Source organism: Ochlerotatus camptorhynchus, unplaced genomic scaffold, assembly GCF_037179485.1.
Source record: "Ochlerotatus camptorhynchus isolate MF236.1 unplaced genomic scaffold, CSIRO-AGI_Acam_v1.1 ptg000268l, whole genome shotgun sequence".
NCBI classification, from domain to species: domain Eukaryota; kingdom Metazoa; phylum Arthropoda; class Insecta; order Diptera; family Culicidae; genus Ochlerotatus; species Ochlerotatus camptorhynchus.
In genome coordinates, this window is record NW_027040758.1 from 700001 (window position 1) to 721182 (window position 21182).

Below are 21182 nucleotides of genomic sequence, written 5' to 3' on the forward strand. Positions count from 1 at the left end.
GTTAGTTAGTTAGTTAGTTAGTTAGTTAGTTAGTTAGTTAGTTAGTTAGTTAGTTAGTTAGTTAGTTAGTTAGTTAGTTAGTTAGTTAGTTAGTTAATTTATTTATTTTTTGTAAATCCGGGAACGGACCTGGCGTTGTGCTTAGCATCATGCAAAGTTCACGAGTTCACATCTGAAGTAAAAAAGTGCAGGCAAACGCATGTATCAGAGTAAAGAATAGTCCGGATTTTTGTTTGTCAGAAATGGCTCCCCCGAAATGAAGTGTATTCTACAGTATATGAAGTTCTTCCAATTCTAAGCGGCATTAAATCCACCCACAGTCACATTCCATCGCAAATTGATATTTATGATTTGATTTTTGCCTTTCACTCGTCTAAAGCACAGCGCCGACATTATTCCGGCCATTGCTAAGTTCAATTCAATGCTATTTGCTAGGTCAATTATTCTACACAGCTAGATAACTTTGTTTCTTTGGTTTTGGCGGTGCGGGAGAATGCCACCCATATCATGCTGCTATTGTTCTTCCCCGCACCACACTTTACACTCATACACAGATACGGGAAATGGTCAAAATGTTGCAAACTGAAATAGGCGTCATCACAAAAACGTAAACAAAATGAAACATTTGACATGTGTTTGTTTTTCATCTTCTGTATAGAACTTTTTGACGTTTAATCGTCTTTCTCTATCTAGCACACATGGATGAATGCATGGTTTGTTTTCCCACTAATCTATTTCTCTCTTGCTTGCACTCGTTCGATTTAAATGGTGTCGTAGTGTGCGCCGATTAAACGTCAAAAAGCTCTATGCATGAATATGGTTGACAGCAAAAATTGCTTCCGTTTCTTGTTTGTATCTTCTGGAAAACGCTTCCCCTTTAAATTGCAATTGATTTGATAGTTTAATAAGCAGATCACTTGTTTCCTCAATAGACTAGTTTGTTTTGCTTAAGGTTCTATTGTGTTTTCAACAACAATCATGGGAAACCTGAAGTAGTCAAGGTGATAACAAACAAAGCCGCTGTTGTTTTTGGTCAAATTGGTAGAAGGTGATTTTAGAGTGCCGATTAAAATTTGTAAGTACTTTCGTTCGAAAAAACGTTGTTCCTATCATGTCTTCATTCCAGTGATATGATTCATTCATAAGTTTCCGAGTGGCGCTGCGATCGCTAAAAATAAAAAAAAAAATCAACGGCTTCTGCTATGTTATCTTTGCCAACGTGTTCAGGTTTCCTCTATGTAACAATACTTTTGTTTCGAATTGGTTTTCACTAACTTAGTGTTGCTTTCATGTTTATTTTATGACTTTCACAGCAATTTGTATCTCACTTATAGCCTACCGATTAGTTAAAATACTACTTTGCTACGGTGAATAATTGCTTTAATAAGTGTATAAACGTCTAGCTGACTGCTGACTGCTGCCGTCGCCGCCGGTTCGAATCACAGTAAATCCAGGCCCACGCTCGATCGGTTCCTATCCCTCGTCCGGCTTACTTGGACAGGTTCACCACATTCTGAAACAGATCCGAACAGTCCTGATCTAGAAGTAGGTTCTCCACCTGTTCATCCGAGAGACCATCCCGTGCAGGATCCGACGAGCGTTGGAAGAGAAAAAAATCACTCCCCGTACCGGAACCGGTGCCCGTGCCCGAGCCATTCCCCCCATTCACACCCACGGAGTCACCGTCCCGGGCGACTTCCGATTCCGAATTCCGGCGCTCGAGCGAGCGTCCGATCCGCTGAATGCCTTGGGTGAATGCATCCTTCATCCGATCGCTCGTATCGATGATAATATCCAAACTCTGGCGCCGACCGGAACCGGACCCCGCACATGTGGTGTCTTTTATTAGGGAGGGAGCAGCACCAGTCGGGGAACAACCCGTCATGGAGATCGAGGTTGATCGACCGATCGAACGACTCGTAATCCACCCGGTGATGCCTTCGCTCTTTCTAATGTTCTGGTTAGCGCTGTCGTCGTAGAGCTCCATCTTGATTATGCGTGCTTTGACCCTAAAATGAACGTGTCATAAAAATTTGAATGGTTGCTATAGGGTTCTTCGACTTACTTTGGTCCCGAGTGGCTATCATCGGAATCCGTATCGGTTGTGTCCGATATCATATCCGCGGCCAACCCGTTGCCATCGTCTTCCAGTGCCAACGAATTGTGCTGCGAATATCCCGAACTGCTACTGTTGGAGTTGGACAACCGAATCTCCGTCCACTGCTCAATGTCCTCCGATGACATGTTGGTAATGTCATCGATCGTCCGGTTCGGCGAAAACAGATAGTTGTTATCCGAATCGCTTTCCCCGCTGGGACTGGTCTTTCGGGCAAAGTCCTTCAACAGATGCGGACAGTCCAGCTTGTCCAGGTACTTTGGCTTAATCGGACTGGATTTGATGGCCAGTTTGGCTGGGAACTCCAGATACTCATCACTGGATTCGATCCGTGCCGCCGAAGCTGACTTGCTGAAGGGCAGATGCATTCCACCGATACCCAGCGTCTGATTTCGGGGGAGATTTGTCGATGAAGACGACGAGGATGCATCTTCATCGATACTGCTGGCACGTGCTTTGCGCTGTTGGTGAATCTCCTCGGAGATTTTCTCCAAGCGGGTGAGAGCCTCGTTGTAGCTCATCTTCGCCTCGGACACCCTGGCCTCCAGGTCCACCACCTTTTGCTTCTGCTCGAGCAGCAGGGCATTGTAGTTAGCCCGCAGCTCATAGTACGGTCTAAAATAAGATCAATCAGCTGTCATCTGCCATCCTGACGATCATCGACGGAAGCTTCAACCAAAGGCGATAGTTGAAATCAAATCATAAAATCTACTCATACTTACAAAAACAACAACTCATTTTGATAAACAAGCAAATTCATCATTAGCAGGTTCCTTCGAACATCCAAACTACGACCAAAACGGAAGAAAACGAAACATAATAACCAAAGAAGAGCAACGATAATAATCTGGCAACACTGCCCTAGGCAAATCCCACATGGCCTACCTCGATGCCCGGATCGCACTCTTCAGCTGCGAGTGCAGCTTGGCAACCCGATTGTTGGCCACCTCCAGTTTCAGTTCGCTGATCCTCAGCACGTTTCGCATCTCGGTGCACTCGTTCTGGGATTCGTTGACCCGGGTCGTGGCGTGGGTCAGCATCTCCTGGCAGGCCGTATCCAGCGTTGACTTCTCGCCCAAGCCCTGCTCCGCCAGGAACACCATCTCCTTGGCCGCCGCATGTACCGACTTGGCCTTGTCGTAGTTCAGAGCCGATTGTTGCGTTTCTTTTGTTAGCTAAAATTTGAAATAGAGATTATTATGGCACAGAATTGCATACCCAGTAGCGGGAGGGGGTCACCTGCGAAGCATACAGCCGCGCTTCGTAGTACGGTTTGGCGGTTTCGATCGAATTGCCCAGCTTCTTGGCGACGGCTTTGATCTTCTCGACGCTCTCCTTGAGCAGTTCACGGAATTCGTTTTTGGATTCCTGGTGAAAGACATAAAGGCGAAACGCGTGCGGGGTGGTCAGCTTCGTGGTGGAAATTGCTCAAATAAAATAAATACTCACATCCAGCTCGACTTCATACTTGTTGATGTTGTCTGTTGCTTCGTTCAGCTTCTCCAGTTCGATCTGTTGGCGGCAGTCAGGCGAAGAAAATGGAAAAACAGATGTAATTGACGTTATCTGCATGGGTACAGCTGAAGTATGATGGTGGAAAATGAGAATGTTCAATCATGCTTGCAAATGTGCGTTGATGTACAGATGAGTGGATGGATTTCTTTTACACTGCTCCAGAATTATTAGACAATTTATTAGAATAGGGTTAATAGCAATGTCGGTGCTCTTTTGAAAAAAAAACTTTGACACGATCACATTTAGAGACATCGATTTTAATTGCACGGCGTAGAGTATCAAAAACATTTTCATATCCGGAAGCCACCATCTTGAAATCAGATCTAGCATCTTGATTTTCAAACGCCATCGTTTACGTTTACCAAACGAAAAGTTGATTCGATCTTGATAACAGTTAAGGCCCACAAGCAATGTGGGTGGTAGCGGAACGGAAACGGCAAGTTTGACAGTTGTCACAAATTACATCAAGATGCCTCATCGGAGTCGATTTGGTTCTAATTAGAGTCGGTGTATAATGAGTCACGCCAAGAGAAAAACAGTTGAACTCGCATCACAGTTTTCGAAAGATTCCCTTTCTTTTAACTTGGCAACAGAGGACTTCTACATCAACTTCAAATGACTTCTAGCGAGAAAATATAATAGCGGCTGTAGTAAATCAATGTATCAGTGATTTTGTCAAATTACTGATCATTACCAAACGTATCCCATGCTCGATCCCATGACAATTAAATGCTCACTGCGTGTTTATTATCATTTCTTCGATTATATTTTATATTTTATTGCAATACCTTTCGTGGACCTTTCATAGCATCGTAATGTTTGTTTACTTTGCACGATAGGTAGCTGGTTTGACAGTTCGATAGGTAGACTTGGCTTCACTCTTGGCGTGACTCATTATACACCGACTCTAGTTCTAACCAAGGTGGCTACATATAGGTGTTCTAATGTGTCAAATTCGTGATTCAGCCATGTTGGATTTTTGTATGGGACAGCGACCGAGTTTGTTTACAATTTGCTCTAAAACCGCATTACCCCCCCCCCCCCCCCCCGCGACTTCCTCGCCTATATATTGACAAAGCTGTATCACCATTTATATACCCACCATGGTTCTAACTAGTTTCCAATTTGACAAGTAGGCTTACTCAGATCGGGCTTTTCCGCTGTCACTGCCACTCCGCTTCCGCTGTCATTACGCTTGGGCCTTTAATCCGAGTTTCTGGGCAGAAGCGGAACGGAAACGGAAAGTTTGACAGTTGTCACAAATGGCTTCAAGATGCCTAACCGAAGTCGATTTGATTCTAACTAGTTTTCAATCCGACAAGTGAGCTTACTCAGATCTGGCTTTTCCGCTGCCGCTGCCGTTCGGCTTCCGCTGTCATTGCGCTTGGGCCTTTAGAGTTAATCTAATGGCGGTAAGCTCCTACTCGGAAAACGTTGAAAATTCAGTAGAAACGGTAAAATCACAATTTTACTTTGAATTTCTTGCTACTATATAGAAAAAAAAAAAACACATAGTACGTTTTGACCAGTCAAGTTGTACATCGGACATGTTACATTTGACGATTTTTCTCAATGACATAATCAATGACTGTTACATTGGACGTTTTGTTCTACATGAAACTAGATTCCCTTTCACAGATTTCAGAATAGAGTAACTAACCTAACCCGTCCTTTAAAAAATGAGCACCAATCCATGTTAGGCAGTCCAAATGTCTGAAGTAACGAAACGTGTCGTTTCTGTTCTTGCGCGTGATTCGAGTGGTGAGTGAAATGGCAAACAAGGCTCAAAAGAAGCTGGAAGGAAACATCCTGATCCTTAAGCTAGTGTTGGTGATACGAGATGTGGTGGAAAAGTTCATGGCGAAGGACGACCATGAGCGGAACGCCAACCAAGTATCAGTTCGGTTGAAAACCTTGGACAAGGTCAACAAGGAGTTTCAACCGGTCCAAGGGTAGAGAAATTAGACGTCGATCAGTTCGAAGATCACATCGAGGTACGCACCGGATTCAAAAATCGGTACTGCGTATTGAAAGGCTTTCTACTCTCCGAGATGGACAACGGCCAGCCTCCATTAAATTCGACGATGATCAACACCTTCGCTCACCACACAGCATCGAGTTTTCACCATCGGCTGCCGAAGTTCAGCGGAGATGAATTCAGATGGATATCGTTCCGGGACAACTTTCTGTCGATGATCCACAGCAACGACGACATCCCGACCGTCAACAAACTCCAATATCTGCTGCAATCGTTGGAGGGAGAAGCAAAGAAGCCGTTTGAAAGCGTGGACATTCAGGCGGACAATTATGCGTCTACGTGGGACGCATTGATGAAGTGCTATGACAATAGGCGGTTCGTGAGGAAGGAGTTATTTCGAGGACTATTCGAACTACCACCAATCAAGCGTGAATCAGAACAGGAGCTAAACACATTGGTCGACGAATTCCAGCGGCACGTGAAAGCGTTAGGAAAGCTCGGTGAACGTTCTTGGGAACAGGAAACGCGTCAGAAGGCCGACGTATGCTACGATGAGTCGATTGAATTCCTCATCCAGCAAGTTCGAATGCTGAAGTCTGTATCAAGCGATCTACAACATCGCTCTCAAGGGAATAGCACCAAGGTGGCCGGCCCAAACTCGAAGAAATTGTCCACATTCAAGTCCGTTGCCAATGCTGCTACAAGTGAAGTCAAGTCGAACACTCCTCATTGCCCGGCAAGTCCCGAGAAGCATCTGCTACACCAGATCTACGTTGTTATCTCTCCCACGAACATACTCGAAATCGCAACTATAAGGTCTAAGCTTCATAGCCTATTCATCAGCTCTTGGCCCCATAGGACCGTTTCGAATCAACTCTCGTTCGATTCCTGATGGCATGCCGTGGCGAAGAGATGATCTTTCAAATCCGTCGGCAGTATCCTCAATTACCTCGATATTTCTGATCCTCTGAAAAGCATTGTTCTGGCAATGCTTCCTACTGTGAAAACCCTCTTGAAGCAGTTGACATTGAAGTGGCCCCTCCTTGCAGCAATCATCTCCTTCGATGGATAATTTTCCAAACGAGGTCGGGGATTTGATCACTGTTCTACAGTGGAATTGTCGAAGTCTTATTCCTAAGATAGAATCGTTTAAGTTTTTGGTTCACAATAATGATTGTGATGCATTTGCTCTGTGTGAAACTTGGCTCTCTTCAGATATCGATCTTCCTTTTCATGATTTTAACATTATTCGACTGGATCGTGAGGATTCGCGTGGAGGAGGAGTACTTTTGGGGATCAAAAAGTGCCATTCCTTCTATAGAGTGAATCTTCCACAATTTCCAGGTATTGAAGTTGTCGCATGTCAGGCTTTTGTTAAAGGCAAGAGCCTTTGTATTGCTTCTGTGTATATTCCTCCCCGAGTTTCGATTAGTCAAAAACAACTTTCAGATATCTGTTCAGTTCTTCCTACTCCACGGTTGATTATGGGAGATTTTAATTCCCACGGTACAGGCTGGGGGGAACTGTATGATGACAACCGTTCTACTTTGATATATGACCTCTGTGATAACTTCAATATGACAATTCTTAACAATGGAGAAGTAACACGTCTGGCTGGTCCATCCTCAAATGGAAGTAGATTAGACCTCACACTTTGCTCTAATTCATTATCGTTGGATTGCACGTGGAATGTGATCCAGGATCCCCACGGTAGTGATCACTTGCCGATCGGCATTTCGATTGCCAGTGCGTTCAATTCGTCGGAATCCGTTAACGTCGCGTACGACCTCACCCGTAATATCGATTGGACAACGTTCAAGACCGCGATAGATGAAGCCGTGTCGTCGGTAGAATAGCTTCCACCGTTGGAGGAATATAACTTCCTCTCCAATCTGATCTTGGACAGCGCGCTTCGAGCTCAAACTCGGCCGGTTCCAGGAACGTCTTTTCGTAGGAAACCTCCTACCCCTTGGTGGGACCAGCAATGCACTGAGGTTTATCGTAAAAAGTCCGACGCGTTTAAGCTTTTCCGGAAACGCGGAACACCCGAGTATTTCGAAGCGTACTCGACTCTTGAACACGAACTCAAGAGCCTCATCAAAGCCACGTGGACGGTTTATCGCGCGAAACGTCGATTAATACGCTTTGGAACACGGCGCGAAGGATGCGTAACCGGTCTTCAAACAACGAGAGCGAGGAGTACTCGGATCGGTGGATTCTCAAGTTCGCGCGAAAAGTATGTCCTGATTCCGTGCCGGCACAGATGATTCCTCGCGAAAGCCAGCCTTTTTCAATGCTGGAGCTCTCACTCGCGCTCCTTTCGTGTCGCAATTCGGCTCCGGGGGCTAATAGGATCAAGTTCGACTTGTTGAAGAACCTCCCAGACGTCGCTAAGAGGCGCATGTTGAACTTGTTTTGTCAGTTCCTGGAGTTCAATATTGTTCCAGATGATTGGATGCGAGTGAGAGTTATAGCCATTAAAAAGCCTGGAAAACCCGCGTCAGATCATAACTCGTATCGTCCCATCGCGATGTTATCGTGCATTCGAAAATTGTTGGAGAAAATGATCCAATGATTTCGCCTCGACAAATGGGTTGAGACGAACCACCTACTCTCAGATACTCAATTTGGTTTCCGTAGGGGTAAGGGAACGAACGACTGTCTCGCGTTGCTTTCCACAGAAATCCAGTTGGCGTTTGCTAAAAAAGAGCAAATGGCTTCTGTGTTCTTGGATATTAAGGGGGCTTTTGATTCAGTATCGGTTGAAGTCCTTTCAGACAAACTCCACGCTTGTGGCCTTTCCCGGTTAATTAATAACTTTTTGTACAATTTGCTGTCTGAGAAACATATGAGCTTTTCTCATGGAAACTCTACAGCTTCTCGATTTAGTTACATGGGTCTCCCCCAGGGCTCATGTTTAAGCCCCCTTTTGAACAATTTCTATGTCAGAGAAATTGACAATTGTCTAAGTGACAACTGCACGTTGAGACAACATGCAGATGATGGCGTAGTGTCTATGACAGGGCCCAAAGGGGTCAACCTGCAAGGACCCTTACAGGATACCTTAGACAATTTGTCTACTTGGGCTATCCAGCTAGGTATCGAATTCTCCACGGAGAAAACTGAGTTGGTCGTTTTTTCTAGGAAGCATAGCCCAGCACAACCAAAGCTTCAACTTTTGGGTAAACCGATCACTCATTCCATGTCTTTCAAATATCTTGGGGTCTGGTTCGATTCCAAATGCACCTGGAGATCCCACATTGAGTATCTGAGACGAAAATGCCAACAAAGGATCAATTTTCTCCGAACAATTACCGGAACGTGGTGGGGAGCTCATCCGCAAGATCTTCTAACGTTGTACCGGACAACGATTTTATCGGTTTTAGAGTACGGTAGTTTTTGCTTCCAGTCGGCGGCTAAAACGCACATCATCAAACTGGAACGGATCCAGTATCGCTGTATTCGTATCGCGTTAGGATGCATGCACTCGACTCATACGATGAGTCTCGAAGTGTTGGCGGGCATGTTGCCACTATCGGATCGGTTTTCGGAATTGTCCCTCAGGCTCCTCACCCGTTGTGAAGTTATGAACCCACTGGTAATCGAAAACTTTGAGAAGCTTCTTGAGCTAAACCCTCAAACTCGTTTTATGTCATTGTACTACGTGTACATAACTCAGGATGTCAGCCCTTCACAGCATAATCCCCATCGTGTATGCTTCTCCGACTTCGGCAATTCAGTTAGTTTTGATTTATCTATGACGCGGGAGATTCGTGGAATCCCAGAACATCATCGTTCCATGATTGTTCCGTCAATTTACGCTGCAAAGTTTGGCCAAGTTGATTCCGCAAGATCGTTCTTCACAGATGGATCACTAATAGAGTCGACCGCTGGTTGTGGTATTTTTAACGAATTTCATAGCGTCTCTCGAATGCTTCAAGCTCCTTGTTCCGTATATGTTGCTGAACGGGCGGCAATACACTATACGCTAGAAACGATCGCCTCACTTGCACCAGATCACTATTTTATTTTTACGGATAGTCTCAGTTCTGTCGAGGCTATTCGATCCATGAGGCCAGTAAAGCACTCCTCGTATTTTCTCATGAAAATACGAGAGCTTCTGAGTGCTTTATCTTTAAGATCTTTTGTCATCACCTTTGCATGGGTCCCATCTCATTGCTCGATTCCGGGCAATGAGAAGGCGGACTCACTTGCTAAGGTGGGCGCTATGCAAGGCGATATTTACGATCGACAAATCGCCTACAATGAATTTTTCGCTCGCCAGCTGGCAAAATAAATGGAGTGAAGGGAGTTTGGGACGATGGCTATTCTCGATCATCCCTAAGGTGTCGAAGAGTCCTTGGTTCAAGGGGTTGGATGTGGGTCGAGACTTCATTCGTCTGATGTCTCGCCTCATGTCCAATCACTATTCGTTAAACGCTCACTTGTTTCGTGTTGGGCTGGGAGACATCAATCTCTGTGAATGTGAACAAGGTTACCAAGACGCCGATCACATCCTTTGGTCTTGTGCTGAGCATCGTGGAGTCAGATCTGAGCTGTGCGATTCCCTTCGGGCTCGAGGTAGACAACCTAATGTTCCAGTTCGGGATATTTTGGCTAGACGCGATCTGGAGTTTATGAAACTCATATATGTTTACTTTAAGAATACTAACCTTAGATTGTAAGTTTGATTAACCTTGTGTCTAGTTTGTGTATTGTGCGTGTAGTTTTTTTTTTAATGTTTGTTTTCAAGATGATTAGAAATAAGTTCATGTTTTAGGATTAATTAAATATTTGTATAATAAATCATATTTCAAACCTCCTTCTCCCTTTCCCCATCCAAAAAATTGTAAATCTCCACTAACCTCGAGACGACCGCGAGTAATCGGTTCAATTCCTTTAACTCTAGATTTAAGACATTCATCATGTATAATGCAAATGATAACTCGACTCTGTAAAGTTTATTCGATTGAGCCTGTACAAATAAATTAATATAAAAAAAAAATCATTACAGCCTTGCTGAGAGAGATTCCAAATCAATTAGCATGCATCGGTCTGGATAGCTAGAAAGAATTACTGGATCATTCCATGGGAGCTGACGTAAAGCAAACCTCATGAAACTTTTCTGAATCCGTGCAATCGTGAGAGTATGCGTAGTGTAAAATGGAGACCACACTGGAGAAGCATATTCTAAGATACTACGAACCAACGAGCAGAATAGTAGGGTAGAGAACTACTTGGGCCTAATCGCCCATTTTGGGCCTATCGAGCAGAAAACTTCAAATATATCCATGATTTCAGAGTTAACAAGTCAATTATGCGTTTGGTACGATACTTTAGTTAACAAGTCGGTAACGAAGTCAATGAGAACGCGTGATATGAAAGTTTGCACCCATTATTCCCAAAAACAAAAGAAGCGCTCCGACCGAATCAATTTTTATCTTCATACGATAGGCCGAAGTGAATTCATTGGCGTTTCAATTGCGTTTCAATGCGTTAGGCCAAGTTTAAAATCCGTAGGCCGAGTTTGGCGTCAAGAAGCAGTGTTGGACTAATCTCAACGATTAGTTTCTCGTTTTCAAATCTTACGGTACGTACGGAAAGGTAAATAAATTTGGAAGCCATCAGTAATAATAACATTCCGTTTGGTGCTAAACTGAACAAGATTAAGAAACACTAAGTGCGGGTTATGCTTAATAGGCCGGAAATGGGGTAGTTAACCCTATCTTGAGGCAATACACATCGGTGATACCAGAAGCATGACGACGAATAAAACCAAGCACAGTGGATGCTTTGTCAGTTATGAAGCTTATAAGCTATATGTGTTCACAAAACGTTAACATGGAATCGATCGTAACGCCTAGATCGCAGATTGGGTTTACACGGTCCCATGCAGTATGGATGAAGAGTTACGCTATTGCTGCGGGTGAAGGATATCACTTTCCAATTTTTGGCTGTTGACTCGCATGCCGTTGTCTCCGCACCAGACTAGCAAACGATTTATATCTTCTTGTACTGCAACACAAAAATTTAGGTCAATGGGTACAATTTCACCCATTGTGAAGTAAAGTAGGTTAGCACATTAATTGGTAAAAAAAATTCCATTACCCCATACTCTACATGATCACAGGGATGGATCGCTCTTTTAGGACTTTTCATTACTTTATAGTATAGAATGCTTACGTTATATCAAATTGAATTTTCAGTTAACCCATCGTTTAGTACAGCTTATATCCCTATCAAAATTCAACATTTCCGCACCGCAGTATCACTAATCTTGATAACAACCAAACGTTTTTTTATAAGATTCTAGATAATTTCCTTGGTACACTTTTCAAAATTACCGTCATATTCTTCTCAGACTTATCCTTTGAACTGTTTTGTAGGTAAGGTCAGAATTGTTTTGAAACCCTCTTCAGTATTTGCTAAGTACTCAAGTACTTTGCCAAAATGACCTTGAAAGTCTCCCAGCAATTGCCAGATTTCTCAAAAAAAAATTAAAAATTAACCTTTATAGAAACATTGGATAGAATTCCATTGAAATTATTCGCACGATTCCTATCAGCAATCTCCTTAAGTTTCATCTTAAGAATTTTCTAAGATTTATCTTCCGTATTCTAACTATTTCCTATCTTCACAAAATCTCCATGCAATTTTCATCAGAGTTTTTAAAAGACAATTGACTTCGTCTTCAAACAGAGGTTGCACAGACTGCATACCCAAATTTCGCGATAAACTATTTTCAGAATTACTTTAAAATTATGAACTCTAGGGCAATTCAGAATTCTAAAGTATTTAAGATTGTAAAGGTAGCTCAATATTCACATGTACTTAAAAAATGCCTAAAATTATCAGATGCTTTTAAAATTCTCCTTAAAAATCCAATTAATTGTCCTCAAAAATATCACGAACATACTTCAAAGTCCTGACGGTTGTCTAGATTCTAAAGCCTTGCTAATTTCCCAAAGCTCAGTTTTTTGTTTTCAATCCTGAACTGTTTTCGATTTCCCTAAATTCAAAAATTAGGGAAATTCCTCCTTATTTAAGTTTGATTTTCATAAATCCCGGATTATAAAAAAATCAATTACATACAACCAAAAAATAAAAAAAAATATAATGGAATGGAAATGGATGTAATGTCGGCCTAAATGCCCCTAATTTAGGGCTATTCATAAATTCAGTAATCGACTAAATTTTCAAAAGCAACCAAAAAATATCCACGCCGCGTTCATCTAGATAAAATTGATAAATAACAGATTTTTAGCGAAGGGCCCAATCTTAGCTCCATAGGTCAACATTAGAGCCATTTCGCCTATGATGTTGCAATAATGTCCTACGTTGATAGCCTTTAATAATTAAAGTTTTAAGTTTGGCTGTTTAGTTTTTTGGTTAGAGGCCATCAATTACACTGATATTTAAAAGTAACACATTTTAAAAATCTGGGGAAATTTTGAACATATTTAAAGAATCTGGAAAAATATATGTATCTGCCAAGACGACTGCTAATCTGGAAAATCCAGATAAATCTGGAATACTGGCAACGCTGCTGACAGACTTGATCCTCAAAAAAAAACCTTCGTCAAAATCTCATTCAGTTTTTCGTCAATGAAAAAGATTCACCTGGAAACAAAATGTGTAATTTTGTACATTCTGTGTCACATTATTGTTATCCAAGTAGTTCAGGACGTAGATAATTGTTCAATTAAACGGCTCCATGTATTTATTTTGCTCAAGCCATTTAATTTCGTCACAAATTTAGTTAAAAGAAATATCTACATGTCTCTGACAGTATTTCCATTGACAATTAACAGGATTTGCTTTGATGATGACTATTAGCTCAAATGAGTGACCAAATGAGAATCTTGAATATCACCGTGTATTGTCGAGATTTTGCAGCACTGATCGGCAACATTTTGTAGTGCATGCGTTTTATTTCATGAAAAAAACTGAAAAAATGCTTTTGCTCAGTCATAAAAACCCTATCAGATTGAAACTGAATGTCTAAGAAATGCTTTGATTACATTCAGCGAAGCGTTTTGGTGAGAAAATACAGTGAAATTACCGTATACATTTTTGTTGTCGAAAACAGTCAATGGGTGCCGAAGCCGCCATTTACCCTAGATAACTTTTTTCAATTTTCAAGAAATTCACGATATTTGCCAATGATTTAATGCGCTTGCAGCTTTTCTAGAAATTTTCCAAAGAAATAAACAAATTCCCATATCCCTTTGTTTGGCAGCTATTCAATGGCAAAAGCTCACATTAAAATTATATCACCAATGCAGGTGCATTATACAACATCCTTTTTGTACACTTCGGCTATGCACAGATGCATTTACTTGGCTCCAATTTCCATACATGGTGGCACCCGGATGAAGGAACATCCTTGCAATTCTTGGCCCCTCTTTTAAACACTAGTGGTAGGTATGTATATGTTGGCAGCGTAAGGAGTGCAGCGATTCCCACCTCCACTCACCAGCAACACAACCAACGCGACGACATGCTTCAATAAAAGCCAATCAACAGAGGTAATATATTTATGCGACGATGAGAGCATCTATATAGCAACAACAAAAAAGCGTTGACGCACGGTTCGGCGAGAAAAAGCAACGCGCGACGCAAGGTGTTGATTGTTTCTTAGCGTCATTACCACCCGCTACATCTCACCCCCCTCACGCTTACGGGGGTGGGGTAGCAAAAAACTACACTTTTCGCTATAACCTGTATCTGCTAGCATGCATGATTCGATTCCAAAATGTCACTGCTTTTACCTGCACTCTTGGATCCACTGGAGCGTTGCTATCCTGCTCCAGCGACGACATGGTTGCTTAGTTTATTAGATGATTATTTTCTGCTCCTGCGTTATTTTTGGATTCGATCCGTCGTCGGTCGGTCGGTGTCGTGCCACCTTTTGCCTTTTACTGCTTTCCTTTGGGGTAATGGTGCTCCATTTCCATCGTTGTCGGATCCCGAGGAGAGTCCTGATTAATTGGCAGGAAATGAACCTTTTTTCCCGTGTCGGGAAACTTTTACTTCTGCCCGCTGCTAGCACACGTTTTTCACCTTCTGCACACTCCGCGAGAAACGAGTGAAAATTTTTTCCACTTTGCCCAATCTGGCAAATTGTTGGCGACCGGAGTCCGAAGCGATTAGTTAGCGCGATTTGAGGAGGCTCCTCCGGAGGAACGAAAAACCGACACCTGATAAAGTAGTTTCTTTTTTAACTTTATTTTGGGGACAAGAAGGAACCTTTACTGTTGGTGGGCCTCCTCAAAACCGATCCGATTTTGCTGCAGCCCTCGGGAACCAGCTGCGAGGCAGAAATGAGAATACCTACTAAGAGGCGACTCTCAGAACTCCGTACTGGGTAGTTAGTAGGCAAACAACCTTCTCCGATTTATTTGAACGGACAACTACGACGTGTGCGATTGGGAGATAAGTATGGGGGCGGCGCATGCGCCGTTCCACAAACAAACTGAGAGGGTTGTTTGTGGACATTACATCACTCGGACGACGGACAGTGTGGTCTGGTGTGGGGGAAAGGAAGTGCCGACGGTGGCATCATCATCTGTTTATTTATTTTTATGATCGTCTTGCTCCGCTCTGAGACGTTTCAATCGTAGTAGGTCCGGTCCGGTCGGCATCAAGCCCAACAAGCATGCCATGTGAAAGAGAGCGATCAGCGGAAAATAATAATCACAGATTGATTAGGTTTCGTACACGGATTTACCTTGATGGCATAGGGAAAGCTTCATCTAGCGTTCGTGCTTGTTATCAGCTTATCAAACGGCACTTAAAGGTGTGTGTGTGTGTGTGTGTGTGTGTGTGTGTGTGTGTGTGTGTGTGTGTGACATCGGTGTACTCAAACACAGGCTCAAACCGACTTTTTGCTTCTCTGGGAGATTTTTTCTCTGTTAAGAATTTTGACCTGACCGAGAGATGCGTGCATGCATGTTAGATTGTTGCTTTGGGTCAGTCTCTTTTACTGTTGTTTGTCCAAATGTCATTGTAGTTATCGTCTGATTTTTACATTGGCGCTATCATTGCTTTTCAGGGAAAAAAATCCGCTACCCAGTTAAATTACGTAATCTTGAATCATTCAATTATTATTAGCTATATGAAAGTCCAAAATCCCTACACTGAAACAAATAGTCATGTACGGTTTATTTGAGCTATCTTATTACATAGTAATGTTACTTAGAAAAGGTTTATTCATTCTATGTGTTGATTGATAGATCCCATCTCGACCAACCATTCGTGAAATTTATTCAAAGTTCTTTATTCAAAAATAAAGATTTATGTCGATAATTCTTAACTTTTAAGTTTCTTTGAATTCGATGACTGTATTTAAAAATCTTTATTAATCGATACTTACTTAGATAATTTCTTTATATTAATCATACTAAATTTCATTCAATTTCGATGTGTCACAACGACTTTATAAATATTCTTCCAAAAATATAGGAATACTGATATTTGCGTGATTTTGGCCCTCGTCGATAATACTATAGAGGTAACTCTAAGGCCAGAAGGTCCCGAAGAAACGTGCTCAACTTTTTGGCTAAGCTCTGGTACTCACTTCGGTCCTAAGCTAATCTGGGGGGGACGTGCTGTCAAATCAGCCTACTGATCATTCTTGTATGAAACTGGCTCTAAACGTAAACAATCGCTGTAGGTTTCTTATGGCTTGTTTACGTTTGGAACCAGTTATGCGAGGCATGCGAGGTAGGCGACGATAGTTCGTATTTGACAGCCACCTCCCCCCTTGAAGCTAATCGATGCATCCCTCGAAACATAGGAAAATCCACGAACCCCTGATTTTATCTGTCAAACTTTCATAGTGAATCAAAACAAACATAGTGTAGTACTAGAATTTCGACTAGAATGGGGAACGTTAATCGATTTGCTTGGGACCAATAGGCTAGTCAAGTAGCTTGTGTTTTGTGTAGGAATATGAATTTGATCGGAGTATGAATTTCATTTGTAACATGTTCAGAAATTTAACTCTTTTGGAAAATCTTGGTGACCCTGAAAAGGGCCGATGGTACTACAGACTTAAAGTCTTTGGAAGATGATGATGCCGTGTGGGCAACTGAATCAACAAATCGGACCGGACAATCCCATATTCTTCGGTTCAATGATTGGGCACTCGCAAGAGTCTCGGCCTGTCTGCTGCTGGACAAGGGTTGAACTGGTGTCTACGACAGGTTGGAAGACGGCAGAATATCAGTGTCCACCCAGCTAAAGCTGCTCCCCTTTTTAGTTTTTCTCATTAAACTCTTTCTCTCAACAAGTTGGTAGATCTTAGCCTTTAGCAGAAAGACCCCTCACACTTTTTTCGGCGAATTTATGATCCTGTTGCACGTCATGTTTCTTTATCTATGACTGTTCAGATAAGTTAGTACTTTTATTTATTTTCTCTACTGTGCTAAATCATACTAATAGAAATATGTAAGGATGTCGGTTATGCGCTCGGATAATTGAAAATTCGATAAATATTTAATCGAATAGCTGGAAAAATATTACCAGCAAGTGTAACCCAAGAACCAAAAGCGGCGCGATGCTAGTTTCCATTGCTATGACGAGGATTGAATTAAGGGGCTTAGAATCAGAGGGGTGAAAGTCAATTATCTTCATCGATTTCCTCTTTTGATGACCATGGCTTCACTAACGTGTTTTGCACTATTTATCCTATGCTCTTCTATCAACCAGAACAACAAACGTATCAACGAATGTGTTTTCCGACGAGGTATTAACGAAACAGAAAGTCGATGAAGAGAATCGATCAAAATCACTTGCACCACTGCTTCCAAGTTTGGTTACTACAAGATTACAACTCTGGAGAGCATTTTGTGTGGTCGATGGGGGCGTGTGGTTGAGAATATGGCGATGAGTGTGCAAAATGCTACACAATTGCAACCTTCCTATTCGCACACGCTCGAAGATCGAAGGCGAATGCAACTTCGACTTGTTTCGTCTACTAACGACTCTCTGATGACAATGTTGGGTAAGCAGCAATGCTACATCGACATGTTTCGGCTAGAAACGATTCTCTGATGACAGTGTTGGGGAAACAGCATATGCACGTACGTAATTGGTAGATTTTTTAGTTATTTCAGCGCTTTTGGACAATGCTTGACATTTACCACTTTTTAATGGTTTCGTGTTGAAAATCGATGCGTAGACATATTTCTGATCGATTGGTGATAAAATTATTGAAATTGATCCAGGGGCAGCTGAGTTATTAATGTTCAAAATCTTTCATAATTTCGTTACATGTTCCATTTTTGGATTTCACAAAGTGTACCCAACCAGTGGAAACTAACGATTTAAAATTGGCTCACTACTTGACTAGCCTATTGGTCCCAAGCAAATCGATTAACGTACCCCATTCTAGTCGAAATTCTAGTACTAAACTATGTTTGTTTTGATTCGCTATGAAAGTTTGACAGATAAAATGAGGGGTTCGTGGATTTTCCTATGTTTCGAGGGGTTCATCGTTTAGCTTGGGACCGAAGAGAGTACAAGAGCTGATTTTTGGCATAGTTGAGCACGTTTCTTCGGGACCTTCTAGTCTTAGAGTTACCTCTATGGTGTACCCCCATATAGAAATCACAGACGTAGTCCTACGTCAAAACCGTCGTCCGCCGGGAAAGACAAAACATTCTGGATCTGGATTGAAAACCTCCAATCCGAAGAAAAGGAAATACCAACCGGTCAGTAGTCGTGTTTTTTTTCAGCTACCGTGGGGACGTAATTTGTGATATGACGTCTCACATTCAACTAGTGATGTCCGATTTTTATTCGAATAATCGATTATTCGATTAAGGAATCAAAAAGTAAAATATTTGTAATCGGTTATATCTAGATAGAGCTGGAATAAGGGCCTAACAGCTTTTGTAAACAATGACTTCTATCGATGATTTCTAGAAATTCAAGGCTCGCCTTCCCCTATCTGATGGTTATGTTGGTATGCGTGGGCGTGCCTTGAGTTCCTAGAAATCATCGATAGAAGTCATTGTTTACAAAAGCTGTTACGCCCTAATTCCAGCTCTATCTAGAGATCAGGGGAAACATGTCAGAAGGGTATAACTCGAAACGTATACAATGACTTTGATCGTCGATTTCTCTTGAATGACCACACACCCACGGAATCTGACTACACTTCTCTGTCAGATGATTTAGTTAGTTTGAGTGGGTGTATTGTCATTCGTAATAAACCGACCAAGAAACCGACGATCCAAGTCATTGTTTTCGTTTTGAGTTAGACCAGTGGCGTCGCGTCCACATGTGCAACCTGTGCACGACACAGGTGTAAATAATTTTAAAAAATGCGTTTAGATTTTTATAGTTTTTAATGGTCACATTATAGCTGTACTTCTTTACTCCAGACCACAAGTGACCATGAATACACTATTTTATAGTGTGGTTCAATTAAATCTTCGACCTTGGTTTGCTTCGAAAAGGGTTAAATTCAGTTCGGATGGTCTGCCTAATCCCTAATGCATTGATTTCTAAGCATGTCGATAACACTACCATGACAAAACTCGTTAAATAGTGCACCTAAAAGCGAGCTTTTTTGGGTGGGGGTGGCAAGTTTGTGAATGGTCAATGCCTCATGTAAGCCAAGCAGACCTTCTATCACCTCTTGAAACATACCACAAATTTTCCACAATACATGGCGGTTTGCACCACTGGTTGTAATTGAAGCTTTCAGCAGCTACGCGTCAAACGGGAGCAACACGGAAACATCAGTCTGGTACGCTTTGGACGTTATCATACTTGCAGACCGGGTTGAATGTGTGAGTTTAAATTAGAAGAACATTTGTGATGTATGGGTGCCCAAAGTGTGCATTTCTCGCTGTGCACTTGGATATCTGATTGCAGATAAAGAGAGTAATGGAGAAAGAGAGCGCAAAAGCCGCTCTCACTCTCTTGTCAGTTGTGAATCCCTCAATTACCGATAGTTGCGCCGGTGCGCCTGTCTAAACTTATGAGCTTCCCCTGGTTTATTCTGATAGTGTTGTTCTGATGAATAAAGAGTTGATTAATTCAAGTTTGCTACCCAGGGGACTATGAATTTTCTCCAGATTTTGACACTGTTTTGTATCAAAAAATGTTTTCGGAACTGTTTGACGGATATTCTTTATTACACTTCAGTCGAAAGAGTTAGCCTTGTGATAAAAACGAGAATTCAAGCTTAACATTGCATTAGGTCCTAAGTAACATTGACTGATTATCTCCGTCGACTTTCTCTTTGTATCTCCACGGCCATGTCAAGACATTCCCAGGTATTTTCAGCACACCGAACACAACAAGAAATGGTTATGTGCTCATGTTATTAATGAAATAGAAAATCGACGAAGAGAATCGATCAATATTACTTAGAACCTAATGCAATGTTCAGCTGGAATTAGTTAAGTTTTGCAATTCCTCCTACAAGTTTTGTTTATACAAGATGATAGGCCCTTCAAATGTTACGTTAGGTAGTGATTACCCAAGTAACATTGCAAGCTTTAAAAAGGTTTTATAGCATTCTACAAACCTAATTCGTAGTCTACAGAACCCTCATAAAACCAAAATTGTTACTTGGGTAATATAGTAATGGAGAATATGTCCTTGAATTCATGGAGCATTGAAAAATAAAACAAAAACTAATATGAGGTGGTATACTATAACGAACAAAGCTTGGTGCACAGGTAAACAAATGAGGCACGCGACGCCTCTGAGTTAGACCCTTCTGACATGTTTCCCCTGATATCAAGTAAGCATTAGCTTCTCCAAAGAATCATCACCCACACCGTTTCAAACATGTTCTGCGCTCTCATTGGTGGAAAACTAAGAGCACAGCTGTTGGAAAATTCGTCACCAGTCTACACAGTGGACAATTCCGTCGGAGCGGACAAAAGACTTGAGGAAACTTCGAGATTCGCGTCACCGTGCAAGATAATAAAAGAAAACCGATTTACAAACTACGTGTGCTTTATTCGATAGCTTAACTTGGAATAAAACTGACAACATTTTTTCTTTCAACTCCATTTTGTTAACAAACCTTGTAGGGCCATTTTCTCGCGAACCGAAGTCCGCCAAGGCAAAGCAACAGAATGAACGGGTAGGGGAAATTCTCCTCTACCCGATTGTGGTTTAGGTTTGTTTACAAAATGGAGTTGAGGCCATTTTTTAATTGTTGGTCTTGATATGTTTTCTCTCTTGTGCAGTGTTGCCATATTGAAGATATCGTCAATCGCCAATACTCCTCCTCGATATGTTCTTTATTCATCGCCTTCCTTAATCTGCAATCACCAATCCAACAGCTTCCGAAAACTTGATGTTCCCCTACGGCTTGGTTAACATATCGGTCTTCATTTCTTCCGAGCTGAAGTATTGGAGTTCAACGACACCTTTCTCTACCAGATCCTTCGCAAAATGGATGCGAGTATCTATGTGCTTCGATCGACACGACACATGGTCAATTTGAGCGAAGTCGATGCAACTTCTGTTGTCTTCAAAGACTACTGTCGCCTCTGGTTGATGCTCCTGACAATCGTCCATGCTTGAAAGGGCCACGCTAGT

At 42.0% G+C, this 21182-nt stretch overlaps 1 protein-coding gene across 2 annotated transcripts; it reads right to left on the reverse strand.

The window, feature by feature from the left end:
• Positions 1 to 303: 303 nt before the first annotated feature.
• LOC135705516 (SH3 domain-binding protein 5) lies at positions 304 to 15000 on the reverse strand. 2 transcript variants are annotated; one of them, XM_065227290.1, is made up of 7 exons: positions 14381 to 15000; positions 3566 to 3628; positions 3356 to 3484; positions 3002 to 3291; positions 2839 to 2904; positions 2066 to 2731; positions 304 to 2009 (listed from the first exon to the last, which is right to left on the reverse strand). In XM_065227290.1, the coding sequence occupies exons 1-7, from the start codon at positions 14429 to 14431 to the stop codon at positions 1490 to 1492; spliced, it is 1785 nt and encodes a 594-aa protein (XP_065083362.1). In that variant the 5' UTR covers positions 14432 to 15000; the 3' UTR covers positions 304 to 1489. The 2 variants fall into 2 exon arrangements, with proteins under 2 accessions (XP_065083362.1, XP_065083363.1); XM_065227291.1 differs by lacking the exon at positions 2839 to 2904.
• Between the last annotated feature and the right edge of the window lie 6182 nt (positions 15001 to 21182).

Bases quoted from the DNA above. Each gene is read 5' to 3' on its own strand.
- LOC135705516 (XM_065227290.1), bottom strand. From the start codon at position 14,431: ATGTCGTCGCTGGAGCAGGATAGCAACGCTCCAGTGGATCCAAGAGTG. The intron at 3,629-14,380 runs GTAAAAGCAGTG...TGCCGCCAACAG, and splicing joins CAGTGGATCCAAGAGTGCAG to ATCGAACTGGAGAAGCTGAA. The intron at 3,292-3,355 runs GTGACCCCCTCC...TTCAAATTTTAG, and splicing joins CGCGGCTGTATGCTTCGCAG to CTAACAAAAGAAACGCAACA.